This window comes from Emydura macquarii, unplaced genomic scaffold (assembly GCF_026122565.2).
Source record: "Emydura macquarii macquarii isolate MOO-44397 ecotype Brisbane River unplaced genomic scaffold, CSIRO-AGI_Emac_v2 contig_1300, whole genome shotgun sequence".
In the NCBI taxonomy this organism is placed as follows: domain Eukaryota; kingdom Metazoa; phylum Chordata; order Testudines; family Chelidae; genus Emydura; species Emydura macquarii.
In genome coordinates, this window is record NW_027131437.1 from 1,593,887 (window position 1) to 1,611,130 (window position 17,244).

Consider the following 17,244-nt stretch of genomic DNA (forward strand, 5'->3'; position numbering starts at 1 on the left):
ATGCTGGCAGAGGCCCCTGGCTCGGGCTGGGATGTGTTCCCCCCCACCAGTGGCCATGGCGCCAGAACCGCCCCGTCCGTCCCCTGCCGGGTCAGCCCGGCCGGGTCTCAGCCAGTGGAGGGGGCAGGACGGCGCAGAGCAGGGCCCAGCAACGGACGAAGAATCACTTTACTGAGACCAGGGCCCCGGTGCCGGGGGCTGCAGACAATTAACAAACAACCAGAACAGCTCATCGAACAGAAGGGCTGGGATCAGGGGGTTATTGCGGTGCCCCCCGCCGGCCTCGGCCCAGCGCGACAGTCACAGGAGTCAGCCCCTGCCGGCCCCCACGCTCCAGGCACGGGCAGGCATTTGGCCAGCAAGACGGGGCCCTCGACTCCCATCTGCTGGGCTCTGGCAGGGCGCAGGGGCCATTTGGTACCTTGTGGCTGCATGAAGCGCCGGGTGGGTCAGGGCGAACGCGGCCCAGGCTCACCCCGAACGGCGGCAGGGAGAAGGGCCGGGCCTGCAGGGTCCCAGGAGCCTGCCCAAGGGAGGGGGCAGCTGAGCCGTGGGACACAGGCTGGGCGCACGCTGCAGGGCTGGGGGGGGGGCTGCTTCCCGGGCCAGGCCCCAGCTCAGAGCGACGTCTCCTGCAGGATGTAGGTGTGCACGCCCTCCGCCCTGGCAAAGCCTTCGCCCTCCGCCTCCTCCGTGTGGGCCAGGCCCTCCACAGGGCCGCTCAGCACCCCATTGCTGGTCTTCTCCATGGCACAAGGCACCGGCTCTGCACTGCTGACGTCCTGGGCGGGGAGAGACGAGTGTGAAAGGGGGCAGGGAATGGGCCGGGGGGCTGGCAGCAGGGACCTGTGCCCCCTCCACTGGACAACCACCTGCTGCTTCATGGCCAGAGTTCAGGACAGTCGCTGCTCACGGCCTGGACTGGAGCCAAGCCCTGGGCAGCGCCCGCCAGGAATGGCCGATGCCTCTTCAGAGGAGGAAACTTCTCTTCCTCCTTCAGACATGCCCTGTCCGGCCAGCCTTGCAGGAACCTGCCCTGGCCACCCAGCCTCCAATCTCCCACACCTGAGAAAGCTCAGAGACGCTGCTGGCGCGGACATCCTAGACCCAGCCCAATCTGGATTCGGAAACCGCCCTAGAGCACCCCTGAGCGGACAGAGGGCAGACATCCATCCTCGTCCTCCCGTCCCCTCGGCAGGGCTGGACCCTGCTGGCCAGGACCTTCCGCTGCCTCGCCTGAGAGGTGGCAGGGCCAGGGTAAGGAGCTGCAGTGGTGCAAGTCCTTGCCGGAGGGAGGTGCCCAACGAGCGGCGCTGGGAACCTGTCCCTCCCTCACCTGACCCTGGACGGGCAGTTCTACATCTCCATGCCGCTGCTGGGTGAGCTGCTCAGACACCAGCCCACAGCTCATGCCCTGCACCCCGCCCAGGCCCTGCTGGTGGCAGAGGACACCCTGCGAGCAGCTCTCAGCCCCGCTCATCTCACTGCGTGAAGGGTCACGCCCACAATTGGTCGGTTCAGTCCAGGGCCTGGGAAACTCCTGGATTCATGCAGCAGTGTCCCGCAGTAACGCTGTGACCCCAAGAGCTCCCCAGCGCCCGAGGGTGAGGGGCTCCCCCAGATCAGACGATGAGACCAGCTCAGCGTACCCTAACGCATGGGCTCTAACCTGTATCTTCCAGGGGCTACAAATTCTCAGCTGTGAAAGTCACATCACAGACCGTGAAATCTGGGCTCCAGCCGCCCGGCTGCAAAGACAGCACCCCCCTCACCCCTCCCCGCCAGCAGCAGCGCAGAAGTGAGGGTGGCAATACTGTGACCCCTAACAGGCCCGAGACTCCCTTTTGGGTCCGGGCCCCAGCATAAGAAACGCTGCGGAGAAGTCGCAGGTTTTGTGGGTTGGTCGTGGCATAAAGAGCAGATCTCACAGATGTGACGCACCCGCCACCTTCGCTGTTTATGCCACGACCAGCCCCCGAAAAGTGTACGATTTCTTGGTGACGTAAGCGGAGCCCTGGGCACACGTCACTGGAAAACAGCGACGCTCTGAGCATTCCTGTTCGTGCGCGATGTGCGTATATGGCGTGTACGAAGAGCTCCGGATCTAGGCTGGGACGACTCACGTGTGTTTAAACCGCGCACTGGTGATCAGGTCTGCCCTAGGTCCCTTTCCATGTCAGGCAAACAAGGCTACAGGCGGGGAGGAGACGGCCCAGATCTAGGAAGCTGGAAAGGCTTCTCAGGCGCTCAGCAATTGACTGCGGTGATTGCGTGCAGCATGCTGTGCTATGGACGTTTACAGTGAGGCTGACGCACGCTGGTGATCAGCAGCATCATACAACGTCTGCACGGAGCCTGCCGCAGGAACCACGGGCCCACGCACTGCCTGGGTCCTAGCGAAGGGACAGGAGCAGGGCCCCCTTGCCTAGAGGGAACGTCCGGGCCTCGCAAGCTACCTGCCTCCCGCGGCCATTAAGCGCGATGGGTCCAGACCACCCCCACCGCGTGACGAACGCGCTCTCCCGGCTCTGGCTGGCTAGAGCGGCCGGCCGTGACAGCTAGATGCTCCTGCGGCCGGCGCTGAGGGTGGGAACCAGAGGGAGCAGCGTGGGCACAGCCGGGGCGCGTCGCCGGGACAAGGCCGGGAACGCATTGCACTCAGAGGGGCACCGGGCCACTCACCTCCGTGGAGCCGCGCACCCCGCAGCTCAGCTGCTGCCGGCAGCGCTGGGGCAGACAGCACAGCAGCCGGGGCAGCACGGGGTAGATGGTGCGGGCGCTCACAGCCTCGCCCTTCGTGGGGCCTGCCAGAGTGGAGGGACAGAGCACAGGGGTTACGCGGGGGCCCAGGGCCTTGTACAGAACCACCCTGAGCCCTCCAACTGTCCTCCCGCACCTCAGCCCGCCCTGCCCTGCCCTTCCCTCGGACAAGGGGGCTCAGAGACCCAGGGGCTGCCAGGGTTGGGTCCGTTCTCTCCTCCGCTGCCTGACGGCTCTGCCCGGGCAGCCCTGGCCCACGCTCCCAGCAAGGGGCAGCGCTGACGCTGGGACAGGAGCCTCTGCTCTGCGTCAGACGCGCGTGGCCCAGGCTGCGCTGCAAGGGGCAACCCGAGCTCCCCCGGCACCCAGGAGCCTCATCCCCACCCCCCCGCCAGCCCTGTCGGAGTGGGAGTTTTCTGTCTTGTGTTTCTGGCCCACGGGCCTGGCCGTGGGGCTCGGGGCTGCCACCCATGGGTGCCAAGGGGTTAGACGCTGCTCCTGGGCAGAGCAGGGACGGGGCAGGCCGAGAGGAATGGGTCACTCGGGACCGGCTAGAGCCACGTCCAGACAGACAACGGGCGCCGCCAGGACAGACCCATGGACAGCGGGAAGCTCTGGCAGGTGGGCCAGGGCTGCAGGGCTTGGCGGGAGGAGGCCAATGGCCTAGAGGTGCCCGAGGCTGGGACTGGAGCTGGCCCTTTGATGAGACACGGGGCTCAGCTGGGACTGACAAAGGGCCAGGGCCAGAGTCAGGACACCTGGTTCCCAGAGCAGCCTGGCTCCAGCCAGCACGGACATAACCCAGACTGGTCTGGGCCGACTCCCCCCACCCCCGAGCCCTGCTCTGGACAGACAGGCTGCCCGGCGTCGCTGCCGATGCTGGCGGGTGCAGGGTCCCCGCACAGCAGGCGAGTCTCCCAGGTGCCCGGCTCTGCTGGACGCGCTGGGCAGAGCTGCGGGGTGAGACAGGAGGGCTGTCTCGGGGGCGGGGCACTTCTGCAGGGAGAGCGGGACCCCCGGGGCCGGGCACACAGGAGGGTTCCTCCTAGGGACTGCTTCATAGCCGGGGGTAGCCCAGGTCCTCTGGATCCATGGCAGCCCCCCCCACCCGCCCCGGCCGGCCGGCGCACGTACCAGAGAGGACGCTGACTAGCAGCCCCACCAGGATGACGGTGGTGGAGTTGTGGGCGCTGTACCACATGTACGACAGGCTGTAGAATTTCTGGAGCCCTGAGAGGCTGGTGGGGAGGAAACAGCTGGGTTAGGGGGCAGCTGGGGACCTGGCTCCCTCGGCAGGCCCAGGACCCAGCGTGCACCTGCCTCGAGGGCAGCTGGGACCCACCAGCACCAGGCCTCGCCGGGGGAAGCCCCGTCCGCCCGTCCCCCAGCAGCCGCCAGCCATGCCCCAGAGCCCTCCCGGCAGCGCAGCTCCCCACTCACCGCTTGGGGGCCGAGGCCAGCAGGGTCGCCGTGACGGCCGTGGTCAGGTTGCCAACCTGGGGGAAGCTGGTGGTGTTGACCAGCAGAGGGGCCGAGGGACCTGCCTGCAGGTTGGACGTCAGGCTCCCAATGCCGATCCAGAAGGCCATGGTCAACCCAGCCACCAGCCCGACAATCGCACCCTGCACACGGGGAGAGCAGTCAGGGGCCCGGTGCCTGTCCTGGAGCGAGACCCTGACCCCGAGGGGCTGCCCCCCAGAGACCCCAGCTGTTCCCCAGCCAAATCCATCTCCCCTCGGGGCGCAGCCTCAGTTTCCCCTCTGCTCAGTGATTCACACCAGTGGGGGCCGGGCAGCCAGAGCCGAGAGGATGGGGGCAGAGAGAGGCCCAGCACAGGGCAGGGCACAGGCCGGCGGGGGCAGGGCAGAGCGGCACAGGCAGGGGGGCACTCACCGTGGGGTTGGCACAGGGGAAGAACATCCCCAGGCAGAAGAGGCCCAGCAGTGGGCCACCCACCATCCCGAAGATGCTGATCGCAGCCTGCGAGGAGAGAGCAGGGCACGCTGAGCGGCCAGCGCCAGGGCTGCGGGGCTCCGCCAGGGCAGAGAACCCAGCGGGACAGAGGGCAGCTGGGCTCCCTGCCTCAGGCTGGGACACACAGACTGGGGGCAACAGGCACCCGAAACAAGCCCCTTGGGGGGCAGCTGCCAGGCACTGAGCGGCAGGTGGCACTGTCAGCTGGGGACGTATCAACTGGACGTGGCTGGGGCGCAGCAGAAAGATCCGGGTGCATCGGTCGATCCCAGGACGCCTGAGCCACCAGCGCGATGCAGCCGTGCCAGTCGGGGGCGGCACTGCCAGCAGACAGGGAGGCGCTAGCACCGTTACAGCAGGCCTGGTCTCCCGCCTGCACGGAAGGTGAATTCAAAGTGGAGCAGGCGCAGAGAGGGGCTGCGGGGGAGGCATGAAGAACTGCCTGAGAGGGAGACGCAAAGAGCTTGGCTAGTTCAGCCTGCGCCAGGGCAGCAGGGTCGCTCTGTAAACACGGCAGAGGGCTCGGCAGAAACACCAGGGAGGGGGAGGAGTTATTTAAGGTAAACACCAAAGTGGACACGAACAAACAGATAGAAACTGGCCATCAACAGGTCTAGGCTTGAAATGAGGTGCAGGTTTCTAACCACCGGAGGAGTGAAGCTCTGGAACAGCCTCCCACGGGGAGCCGTGGGGCAAGAAACCTAGCTGGCTTCCAGACTGAGCTGGAGAAGTTTACAGAGGTGAGGGGGTGCCTGCGATGGCATGTAGCTGATCTGTGACTGGACGCAGCAGATATCCCCAATGGCCGGGGACGGGACGGGACGGGACACTCCATGGGGAGGGCTCTGAGTTACTACCGAGAATCTTTCCCGGGTGTCTGACTGCTGGGTCTCGCCCACATGCTCGGGGTCTAACTGGTCGCCAGATGTGGGGCTGGGAAGGAATTTTCTCCCAGGTCACGTAAGGTCAGAGGCCTGTTTGTGGGCTAAGCAGTGACAGCTACGCCAGGACAGGCAGCAGCCATAAGCCAGGTAGCAGCTGGTCACATCTTCACACTCCTGAACCTGCTGCAGGACATGACAGGGGCTGGCAGGAAGGCCCTAGTGTCCTAACAGAGCGGCCACGCCACCCACGGAAGCAGATCCAAGCTGCCGACAGACAACGTAGCTCGCCAGCTCCTGTGTGGCCAGGAGTCGCTGGTCAACAGCCGTGGGTGTCAAATCTACGCCTCTTAATGTTCGGTCTTTATGGAGCCCACGTCTCTACTGTCGATCTCAGCGATTTCTGTCTGCTCCCCTGACCGGTTCAGAACTGGGTGTGAACTATTTAAATCCAGTCAGGTGTCAGCTAGGACTGGCCGAGGAATGATTTTGTGATGGGATTGGTTAAGGTGCAGCTAGGCCGGACCCACGTTTTAATTATATAAACCGGGTCCCAAAAGGAAGTGCTTCGGAACCGGACTCCAGGACACAGCCCTAGAAGATCAGCGTTGCCAGAGCTCAACCCCTGGCCCACCACGGTGCAGAAACCGGAGTCCCCAGATGACCTAATCCCGACTGGCACCAGGAGACGCGTGTCTGCCTCACTGGGAGTGGTGAGCACTGGATGCGCAGCATGCGTGTTCTGCGTCGGTCATTGTAACAGAGAATAAGGCTATGCCTCTGTAAGGCTCCTTCACTGGTAGAAGACCCCACAAGCCCGCAGGGAATTATCCCCGGAGCCCCACGGGCTGGGAATGGGTGACCGAGTCCTAGAGTGGATTGGGTAAGGGTAGGTGCCTTTCCCCCGGAGCCCTACGGATTGGGAAAGGCTGTGGCTGCCTTGACCGGGTTATGCCTTGAGCCCTGTGGACTGGAGAAAAGGTGGGGCGCCCTAGTGCGGGTAAGAGTCGAATCGGCAGAGACCCGGGGGGGGTTTACCTTGCTCTGCAGCATGGGCACGGGTCACTGGCAGGTTTAAAGCAGTGTCAGTGGTGGATTCTCTGTACCTTGACGTCTTTAAATCAGTAACTCAGTAAATCAGCGTCAGTAACTCAGCCAGAGGCTCAGGGCCTGTTGTGGCGGGGCGGGGAGGCTCTGGGGCCTGCAGCGGGCGTGTCAGACGGGGGATCACGATGGCCCCTTCTGGCCCTGCAGTCTACGCGTTTGTGAATCTGAGCACAAAGTCCTTTGGCAAGTGGCCAGAACCCCAACCCTCCCCAGCCCCCCGCGACGGGAGAGAACCCAGCACCCCCACCGAGAGCCGGGGCGGGCGTGTCCTACCTGCAGCAGGGGGCCCAGCATGGAAGAGACGTAGGCCATCCCCAAGCAGAGCAGGCCGTAACCCAGAGCTGGGAAGGGGAAGGAGGGGTTAGAACCTGCAGCATCACAACCAGCATCACTCGATGCAACCGCCCGCAGCGGGGCAGGGCGCTGCCATGTCTGGACAGCAGGGCCTGCGGGTCGGCAGTGAGGGGCACTGGTGGGGGGGAGCTGAGGGCTGGGGTAATGGGGCTGTGGGTCGGCAGTGAGGGGCGCCGGCAGAGCTGGGGCAGCGGACGTGGATGGGGTCGACGCTCACACGGATCTGCCTGCCCTGGTGCTGGCTCTCGCCTGTGCTTTCAGGGTCTCTCTCTGCACGGACGTAGGACTTGGCAGTGGATTCGGGGGGCCGGGAGGACACCCCTCTCCCCAGGGAGCGTGGCACAGACTCCCCCGTAGGGAGCTGTGCCCCCCCCCGAGCGTGACTCACCCAGCAGCTTGGAGAGCAGCGTGGCGCGGGACTCCGAGAGGCCGGGGAAGTGGGGGTGGATCAGGTCCTCCATGGTCACGGTGGCCAGGGAGTTGAAGGCAGAGGAAATGGTGCTGAAAGGCAGAGAGAGGAGCTGGGGCGGCCAGGAGGCTCCCACGGCGCGGGATGGCCCAGCCCAGCCCAGCCCAGCCCAGCGAGGGGGGCCCGCAGAGCAGCTGCGCCGGGAAGGCTCATGCCCAGGTTACCAGCCAGACCGGGCGAGACGCGTGCCCAGGCCCCACAGGCTGCAGCGGCCCGGAGCCCACGTCAGCGGGTGGCAGATTTCCCAGGCACGGGGCACTCACCTCAGGGAGCCGCTGAAGAGGCAGGCGACGAAGAGGCCCGGCAAGCCAGGCAGGTCCTTCAGGACGTCCATGACGAAGTACAGAACCAGCTGCGAAGGCAGGGAACTCGTCAGGGTGCGCCTGGCCGGGGGTGCGAGAGGGCCAGGTGCCACCCGGCCAAGGGGAGCAGGGGCGCGAGGGCTGGGCACCGCCCGGCTGGGGCCCTTGTAAGAGCAAGCAGCAGCACCGCCAGCAGCAGTGCCGCCATCATTGGGTTTCAGAGTGAACGCCCACGGGGCTGCGCGCGCAGGCCCCTGCCCCAGCGCTACTGTCCCAGGCTCTCTGCAGACTCAGGCAGCTGGGAAGGTTTCCCTTATAGCCGTTGAGTCACGGGGCCCAGACGGGAGCGAAGGCCGAGGGTGCGAGGCGAGGAAGCACGCTGCCCAGTTCTCTCCAGGACGGGCGTTCCCCCCGATACGGGGGCCCTGGGCGAGGGGGGCTGATCCAGGGGGCCCAGCCCATCCTTTACCTGGTCTGGGGAGGCCTGGCTCTGGGCCGCTGTGAGCTGGTGCTCCTGGTAATAGGCAAACATGACGAGGCCGGTGAGGCAGCTGAGGCACAGCACGATCTGCTGGCAGGGGAAGACGGCGTAGCAGGAGCTGCAGGGACAAGGCAGGGCGTCACCGGGCAGGGCGGGGCACAGATGGGACCGAGACCAACGCCCCAGAGACTCGCACCAGCAGCAAGCCGGGTCTGGGTCTCCGACTGGGGAAGGGCCGGGCCCGTCGCTGGGAACACCCCACAAAGCGGGGCCAGCCCTGCCTTGGCTTTCCAGGGTGCATGGAGCCGGCTGCCTGCCAGAGGCTAGTTCTGAAGCCCTGGGAGGGAGCCCCACTGCCGCCATCGGGGGTCACTGCCCCACGGGAGGAGAGCGCAGCTGCCCGAGCAGAGCTGCTCCAGCTGTCCCTGATGGCTGGGCTGCCCTGCGCAGGCCGGACTCCGCTGGGGCTGGCCAAACCGAGCCCCCTGCTCCCCTTCAGGACCCTGCTGGGGCCAGCTCTGCCCCCGCCCGGCTTCGCGCCAGGGCCATGCCCGGCCCATGGGGGTGGGCTCCCGTCCCGCCCCATCCCGTACTCACAGCACGGCCTCCCGCTCGGTGCGGGAGCTGAGGTAGCGCTGCACCTGCGCCTGGTTCACGCCGTAGAGCGACAGCATCATGAACACGCCACCGACGGCCAGGGTCCAGAAGGTGTGACGCTCGAAGGGATCCGGGTTGAGGCTGCAGGGAGACAGAGGACAGTCCCGGGCTGCCAGCGCTGGGACCTGGGCGGGCTGGGAGGGGTCCCCGTGCCCCACTGCACACTAGGGCGGGCTGCCCACAGACAGGTCTGTGTCTGGTCCTGGCTTGTCCAGCACCCCCGGGCCTGCCCTGACCCACAGCGCAGGCGGTTCCCAGGTCTGCGCCCTCCACGCCCAGGCAACATGCAGCCAGAGCTGGGCGTGGGGTGGGCTGAATCTCCCCATAACCCCTCTGCAGCCCCCACTGCAGAACGCTCAGATGGCAGGGCCTGAGCAGCCGGGCCGGAGCCCCTACGGCCAGGGGCCCGGGGCAGCCAGCCAGGAGACAAGGGCCCAGGGTTCCACTCACTCAATTCCAGAGATCTTGCCTCGCTCGGCCGCCAGCTGCCACACCCGCCCCATGCCGCCCACCTTCATGGAGCCCACCACGATGACGGCCAGCTGCCCGGCAAACATCACCAGCGTCTGGAAGACGTCGGTCCATATGACGGCCTTCAGCCCGCCCTGCGGAAGGAAGGGCGCCCCGTCACGGCCACGAACGGGCAGCCGGGCGGGGCACGGCACCATCCAGCCGAGGCCAGCGAGCCCCCCGCACGTGTGTGTGTGCGCGTATGGGCACAGCGGGGCAGGGCAGTGACACCGGGGGGAAGATGCAGGCATCACCAGAGGGAGAGGTGACAGTGGGGGGGAGGCGGGTCTGGCTGGGGGCCGGGAGGGGGAGCTGGGTACCCCATCACTGGGGTGGAGAAGCAGCCCTGCCCCCAGGCACACGAGGAGCTGCCTAGCCGGGACCGCAGGGGTTTCCCATTGCCCCCTGGTGCACCTGCGCCGGGCGAGGCTGGGCGGTGACGGAGCCAGGCCACGGTGGCCGGCTGTGGGAGAGGTGCGGAGAGCAGCCCCCAGCGCCCCACGCCCCACACCCCCACTCACCAGGGCTGTGTACAGGGTGCAGACCAGACCCACAGTCAGCACTGCCCCCCAGAGGTCAAGCTGGGTCACTGCAAGCAAAACACCAGCCATCAGGAAAGCGTGTGGGGCCAGGCAGCCCTCACCCCAGAGACCCCACCCCACGCCAGGCCCCCGGCTTGGCTCACACCGGGGCAGGGAACAGCACACGCCAGCCTGGAAACGGGCCTCGCCCCACAAGGGGACGCCTTGCCTTGCTGGGTGGGGGGTTTCACTGTGTCCCAATCGCTCCCCGCCAGCCCCCTGGAGCTCTGGCGTGGCCAGGGCAGTGCCCCACAGCCTGCCCAGCCAGGGTCCTACGGGCCCAGAGCGACAGCTGCTCGGCAGGGGATGGAGCCCAGGTACCACAGGCCATGCCAGCCCGAGTCCGGGCCATGGTCCAGCCAGCCAGGATCCTGCGAGGCAGATGCAAGAACCCCACCATGGCAGGTGGGGACCAGCAGGCCCCCCACGAAGGGCCCTTCCTGGGCGCAGATAACTAGAGACCCAATTCAGTGCCAGAGCAGGAGGGTGGATCTCGCTGCCGGGCGTGGCGCTCGCTAGCCTACGGCTGAGAATTCTTGTGGCCGATCAATCCCGCTTGGGACCTCGCTACATTCTTGGCCTCAGTGACGCCCAGTGGCAGAGAGTTCCACAGGCCACGGGCACCCTGTGCAAAAAGCTCTTTCCTCTCAGCAGTTCTGAATTTGCCACCATCAGGGTCACTTGTCCCCGTGTTATGAGAAGGAAGAACAGGTGCTCTTGATCGCCCTCCATCACGTCCCCCGCACCCCAGGTAAACCCCCCGTCTGTTCAATCTCTCCCAGCCCCCCTGCTCCCACCTCCAGGACCCCGCGATCCCTGTGTCACCTGCATTGAGAGCCAGCGCCGGGGCGTAGAGAACAACCCCCATGTAAATAACCTGCATGTGAGAGAAGCAGCAGCAGTTACGGAGACGCAGGGAATGCAGGACATGCAGCAGCCCTCTGCAGAGCAACGGTGCCCCCGACAGGCCAGCGCAGGCACAGCGAGACGGGGCTGGCTGAGGGCGGGTGGAAATGCAATGCCCAGGAAGTGTGGTGATTAGCAGCATCCTCAGAGCCTGCATGGGGCAGGGAGCTGGGGGCCAGGCTCCCTCCTGCCCCGCACTCTGCAAGGCCCCACGTGCAAACCCCCTGCAATCCCGCACCTGGCCAGCACAGGCTCCCCCCCCAGGGGGTTGGGGAGACGGGTTCTCCTGGGCGAGGCGATGCCTTGGGAAGCACTGGGGGAGACCACAGACCAGGGGTGGGTTTTCTGAGGGTGAAACGCTTGTGCACGTGCTGCCTGCGCCCAGGGACCTCCAGGGGCTGCTGCCTCCCACCCCAAGGCCGGAGCTGCCGATGACGGGAATTGAACCGAGCCTGTGTCCAAGTGCTTGGACTGCCCCACGGCCATGGGGGGCCGGCTCGAGACGCTGAGCTGCTGTGCCTGACCGCCTGCCGGCCCGTCCTGGTGGGGGCCCCCCGGGGCATTCAGCTACCGCAGGCCGGTCGAGCGCTGGGCAGGGAAGCAAATCACAGGCAGCTAGGACGCAGCAGCCAACGACTCCTGCCGGGCTGATCAGCGCCAGCCCCCAGCATGCCGTGCCCTCTGGATGGGAGATCGGTGATCCCCCTGCCGCTCTGCCCCATAGCGTGACAGCTAGTGGAGCCCAGCCACCCCCACCTGTGCCGGGTCCCAGCGCAGAGCCAGGCCTTCCCACACCAGCCAGTGGCACCTGCCTGCCGGGGGCTGAGACCGGCCGCACTCACCATTTGGAAGATGAAGGTCACGGTCCCGCACACGCGCACGGCCTTGTTGAAGCGCAGCTCCAGGTACTGAAAGCGGAGAAGGGAGAGGTGCAGGGGTGAGCGTGGGGGAGGCTACAGGGGAGCCAGACAGCCTGTGTACGGGGCTCACTTCTGCCACCTTCCAGCCTTGCGATGCCCACTCCTGGCCCAGCATCCTACAGCCCCGCCCGCCCCACCAGCCCACCTGTCCATCACCGCTCACCCCGCCCACCCCACAGCCCGTCGGCCAGGCCCTGTGCGGGCGGGTGACGCACCTCGTAGGCGCTGGTGAGCTGCAGGCGGTAGAAGACGGGGATGAAGACGTGCGCAGGGATGAGGAGTCCCAGGAAGTAGCAGCAGCCGAGGAACCAGTACTGCGTGCCGAAGCGGTAGATCTCGGCGGGCACGCCCAGGATGGCCACGGCCGACTGGAAGGTGGCCAGCAAGGAGAGGGCCACGGGCAGGAAGCTCATGCTACGGTTGGCCAGCAGGAACTCCTGCATCGTGCCCTGCCGGCCGCCCCTCAGCGCGTGGAACAGCCCGATGGCCGAGGACAGCACCAGCAGCAGCACGAAGATGGTGTAATCTGCCACCGTGAACGCCATGGCAACGGCCCCGTCACGGGCGCTACAGCCTCCTGCCCACGCCCGCCATGCCAGCTGCCCAGCCTCGCGCTCCGCTCCGCTCTACCTGCCCCCAGCCATGCGGGGGCTCAGCCGGCACGCCCCAGTGCATGCCATCACCAGCACGCTGAGCCCCTGCCAACGCCACGGGCGTCGGTCCCAGCCACCATCACTCCTGGGGCGCCGAGCTGGAAGAGAAGAGGGGTCAGCGAGCAGCAAGGGCTGGCGGGGCCAAGTGCCAGGGACCGGCACGGCAGACGGGGAGGGGGCCCAGCCAGCTGTGACACAGTGCCCCGAGGCAGGGCTGCCCCCTCACCTGCTTCCCACGGGCAGGCCGCCAGCGAGGAGATAGCGCAGGGAATGCCTTCGCTCTGGTGGCTCCGGCTAATCTCAGCGTCTCAAGGATCCGCCTGCAGCAGCCGGGGCTGGGCTGGGCACCCTGGAGGGAGAGGAACGCCAGTTAACCATGTCATGGCTGCTGAGCAGGGCCGCTGCTCCCCCTGCCCCTCAGCACAGTGGGGAGCTGGAACGCAGCCCCCGATTTAACCCCGGCCCAGAGGTCAGCTAACCCGTCCCTTCCCCTGGGCGGTGCAGCGCGGCACAGCTCACCACGAACCAACGAGCAGGAGGCTCCGAGAACAGACGCCCGACACAGCCTGAACTTCGGCAGCTCCAAGGACAAATGGAAACGCGTCCAAAAACCACAGGCAGCGCAGCGGCAATAACAGAACAGCCCCGCCTGGCAGTACGGCATGTAGCAGGAGTCCCGACCCAGCCTCTTCCCCACTCCCCTCCCAGAGCCGGGGGCAGGACCCAGGAGTCCTGGCTCCCTGCCCCTCTGCCACGAGCAGGGCTGGCATGGCATAGGTCTTGTCCCTGGCCCCTGCCTGGCCCCTCACGGCGCAGTCTCTGCTCCCTGGGCTGCTTCCCCTATGTGGAGTCACCTGCTGCCCTGGCTGTCCTGGCACTGCTGGGCTTTGGCTGCCCAGGCTGGCCCTCCCCGGCAGGCGCTGATCAGCCAGCGCCCCGTGGAGTGGCTGGGCTGGGCTCCCTGCCGGATCACACAGCCCAGGCCAGAAGGGCAAGCATTTCCCCTGGCAGGCAAGGAGGCGCTAAGCAGCTGCTGCTCTCCTGCTTCATCCAGCCCTTTCCAGGACCCCCCAGCTCCGCAGCCACTACCCCACTCACCCCAAAGCTTCTCCGGGCTCCAGCACCGAGACAAAATGGAAATTTTCTGTCGTATTTTTCTGACCCCTATGTGTCCCTCAGTTTCCCTGCATTTGGCATGGTTACCCATAGGGAGAAAAAGGGCTGTTTGCTCCCAGGGCAGGCTGGGAGACTGTCTCCTGGCTGTGAGAGCCGGGAGGGGTCACTGAAAAGGACTGGCCAAGGCGATCCCATCACCATGGAAGATGTGAGGAGACAATGGAAGAGCCTGTCTGAGCTCGCGGTGACGCAGGAGGGCTGGAGCCCCAGAGATTTGGATCCTGGAGGAAGAGTGGGACCCCCTGGAGGTCTGGCACATCAAAGGGGTTCCTCCCACACCATGGGGGGCAGCACCGAGCCTGGGGATCTGTGACAAGCCCCACTGCCCAGAGCCGGGGCCAACCCCTGCCCGCGGGGATGGATAGCCAGCCAGGCCAGGGGGCAGGAGACTGACCTGGACCGCACAGGGCTCAGCTGCCTGGGGCCCCGGGACAGGATAAGTGACTGGGACAGCAGGGCTATGGGGGCACATTTCAGGAGCTGGGGCAGCAGAGAAGTGAGGTGTCCAGGGCAGGCTCCCCACGCTCTCTGGGGCTCAGGGGACCACAGGGTGTTAGCCCAGGGTGGGCAGAGCCCCCTTCTCCCCTGTGGCTCAGCGCCCAGCCAGCCGCAGCAGTTTCAGGGCACAGAGCAGGGCCCAGCTGGCAGCAGCAGGCTGCGTCTGTGAACAGCCTGTGCTGAGGAAGGGGGACGCCACGCAGAGGGCAGGCCCGGCCCAGCCACGTCACCAGGACCCAGCACATCCCCAGCCCTGCGGGGCACGAGGAGCAAGGTGGATGCCTCCAAAAGGCTGCTCAGCAGGCGACCCCCCCCGGGCGACATGCTGGCTGGGGCGCAGGGAGAGGTGCGACGGGCCAATTCTCACCCTGTGAACGGGAGCCGTGGGGGCCGCTGGCAGGATGCTGGGTTCCCAGTGCCAGGTCTGACCCTGCCTAGCCCCGGGGGTGGAGATGGCGAGAAAGGAGTGACGATGGTCCCGTCGGGACAGGCGCCGCAGGCCGGGCTGAGGCACCTCGGCTGGAGCGGGGAGCGTCCCTCTGGCGTGAGGTCCTACCCAGAGCACAGCGGGGTCCCACATGCCCACACCATGGCAGCGGGGAGCCAGCCTCCCCCCGGGGCAGAGCAGGGCCGGAGCCGGGGGGGAAGGGCACGCAGCACTCCGGCCTGGCCAGGGGCTGCTTCACGCAGAGGCTTTGTCGCAGCAGGAATTTTCTGGGGCATATTTGCTGGGATTAAGGCTCAGCCCGTGAGCACCTGGCACCTCTGGCGGTGAGCACGGCGTGTCTGGGCTTGCCCTGGGCCCGGCCAGCTCGCAGCAGAGCCACAGGGAGGGCGACCCCCTCCTGCTGCAGCAATAATGAGCAGGGCAGCGTGTCGTCCCCCCCCCCCGCTGCTGGGACGCTGGGGGCTGCTTCCCACAGCGGGGCCAGGAGCTGAGAGGCTTCCCCGGCCGCCCACGGTGATGATAACCCGCTGGCAGTAGCCAGGACAGCTGCCTCCGCCCCCCACGCTGGGAGTAACTACCTGCTCCCCTTCTCCCCACCCCAGACACTCCCCTGGTCCTAACCAGGTGAGGGGAGGGGGCGGGAAGGCTGCAGCCAGCCCCAGAGGAGGGGGTCACGGGGGCTCTCGGCGAGGGATGCCCCAGGAGGCCGAGGGGTCACAGACAGGCCTGGGCTGCGGCTGCACTTTGCGTTCACACCCGCTCGGCCTGTCCCGGCGCTGGGCGCCCCCGAGAGCGGCGCTGAGCCCCGGGAACGCTCCGCCTGTCGGCAGCATCTCGGGCCCGGCTCGCCCGGCCCGGGGCGGGGCGCGGGGCAGCGGCTCCAGGGACAGCAGCGCCGGGCGCAGCATCCAGCCTCGGCCCCCGGGACTCCTTGGCCCCCCGCGCCGGGCGCAGACCCCGGGACCCAACGCCCGGCCCGTCCACAGGCGGTACCGGTACCGGTCCGCCCGTCCGCAGCGCTGCCGTGTCCGGCCACGTCTCGGCCCCGGGCCCGGGCCCCACAGCGAGTCCGGGCAGGCGGGGCCCGTCCGGGTGTGGGCCGGACTCAGGGTCGGCGCCGGCAGGGCGCGGGGCCGGGGAGAGCAGAGCCGGGCCGGACCGGACCGGACCGGACCGGACGGGCCCCCCCCGCTCACCGAGGGCTGGCGGCTCCGCGCGGCGCGGCCCGTGCCCGGCTCCGTCTGTCCCTCGGACCGCGCCGCGCACGTGCCGGGCCGGGCTCTGCTCCGTCCGCGCGGCAGCGTGACAGGACCAACGGCAGCGGAGAGGGGCGGGGCGGTGGGCGCCCGCCGGCGCATGGGGATGACGTAGACGTGCTGGCACTGACTCCTTCCCCCGCCTCCCCAGCCGCCATCTCCACTCCTGGCAGCCTCAGCCCCTGCCCCCTGCGCGCGGCACCGCCCCGCCCCCCGCCAGGCTCCGCCCCCCGCCAGGCTCCGCCTCCTACCCGCTCCCACACCCTCCCCCACGGTCACCCCCCTTCCCCCCCAGCATCCAAAAGCAGCAGATGGGGGCCCAAAAGTGGGTTAGAGCCGCCCGGGGCGTGGGAGCCGTGGGGTGCGGGAGCACGGGGTGTGGGAACCGTGGGGTGCGGGAGCGCGGGGTGCTGCAAACACTGGGCGTGGGAGCCGTGGGGCATCAGCACCGTTGCACACGGCAGGCATCTGGCGTCTGGCCTCGGCGCTGTTGGTGCAGGCTCCACCAGCCACGTCCTGGTCACGTTTTCAGGTTCTTCTCCGTCACCACCAGGCCTGGACTTTTCCTGCCCTTTCACTGAGCGCCCAGATCCTGCCCTGCTCACACCCTGAGTCTCCTGCTGGGGAAAACACCAAATATCCCAAGAGCGGGAACGCTGCCCATCTGCTCCAGGACCCCTCCAGCGCCAGGGCCACGGAGAACCGTGTGCTCAGGTACCACGGAGCTCCGGTTCCCAAGGCCAGCCTTGCCGAGATGCCGGACAGGCACTTTACACACCTATAAACGTGAGAACAGCAACAGAATCCTACAAGACGCGGGTTGGCAGGGACCCCGGGAGGTATCTAGTCCAACCCCTGCTCAAAGCGGGATCAACCCCGACTAAACCATCCCAGCCAGGGCTTTGTCCAGCCAGGCCTAAAAACCTCTAAGGATGGATTCAGAGGGGAGCCGTGTTAGTCTGTATGCAGCAAAAACAACGAGAGTTCTGTAGCACTTTAAAGACTAACAAATTAAATTATTTGTTAGTCTTTAAAGTGCTACAGAACTCTCGTTGTTTTTGCTCTAAAGATGGAGACTCCACCACCTCCCTAGGTAACCCATTCCAGTGCTTCACCACCCTCCCAGGGGAAAAGTGTTTCCTAATATCCAACCTAGACCTCCCGCCCTGCAACTTGAGACCGTTGCTCCTTCTTCTGTCATCTGCCACCACTGAGAACAGCCTAGCTTCATCCTCCCTGGAACCTCCTTTCAGGTAGTTAAAGGCTGCTATCAAATCCCCCCTCATTCTTCTCTTCTTCAGACTTAACAAT

General features: G+C 66.7%; 1 protein-coding gene across 4 annotated transcripts; it reads right to left on the bottom strand.

Annotated features, from left to right (window-relative positions):
• Positions 1–31: 31 nt before the first annotated feature.
• SLC5A6 (solute carrier family 5 member 6) lies at positions 32–16,010 on the bottom strand. Of its 4 annotated transcripts, none has more exons than XM_067550517.1 (17): positions 15,874–16,010; positions 12,782–12,904; positions 12,118–12,653; positions 11,825–11,890; positions 10,902–10,953; positions 10,017–10,084; positions 9,436–9,590; positions 8,926–9,066; positions 8,317–8,446; positions 7,809–7,897; positions 7,465–7,577; positions 6,996–7,063; positions 4,654–4,740; positions 4,201–4,382; positions 3,895–3,990; positions 2,683–2,804; positions 32–782 (listed from the first exon to the last, which is right to left on the bottom strand). In XM_067550517.1, exons 3-17 carry the CDS (start codon positions 12,445–12,447, stop codon positions 472–474), a joined length of 2,010 nt encoding a protein of 669 aa, XP_067406618.1. In that variant the 5' UTR covers positions 12,448–12,653; positions 12,782–12,904; positions 15,874–16,010; the 3' UTR covers positions 32–471. The 4 variants fall into 4 exon arrangements, with proteins under 4 accessions (XP_067406618.1, XP_067406619.1, XP_067406620.1 ...); XM_067550518.1 differs by lacking the exon at positions 15,874–16,010 and adding an exon at positions 13,654–13,719; XM_067550519.1 differs by having other exon boundaries at positions 397–782; positions 3,895–3,998.
• Positions 16,011–17,244: the final 1,234 nt, after the last annotated feature.

Bases quoted from the DNA above. Each gene is read 5' to 3' on its own strand.
- SLC5A6 (XM_067550517.1), bottom strand. From the start codon at position 12,447: ATGGCGTTCACGGTGGCAGATTACACCATCTTCGTGCTGCTGCTGGTG. The intron at 10,085-10,901 runs GTGACACAGGGA...TTTTGCTTGCAG, and splicing joins GGCGCTGGCTCTCAATGCAG to TGACCCAGCTTGACCTCTGG. The intron at 4,383-4,653 runs GTGAGTGCCCCC...CCCCGTGTGCAG, and splicing joins TCCCCTGTGCCAACCCCACG to GGTGCGATTGTCGGGCTGGT.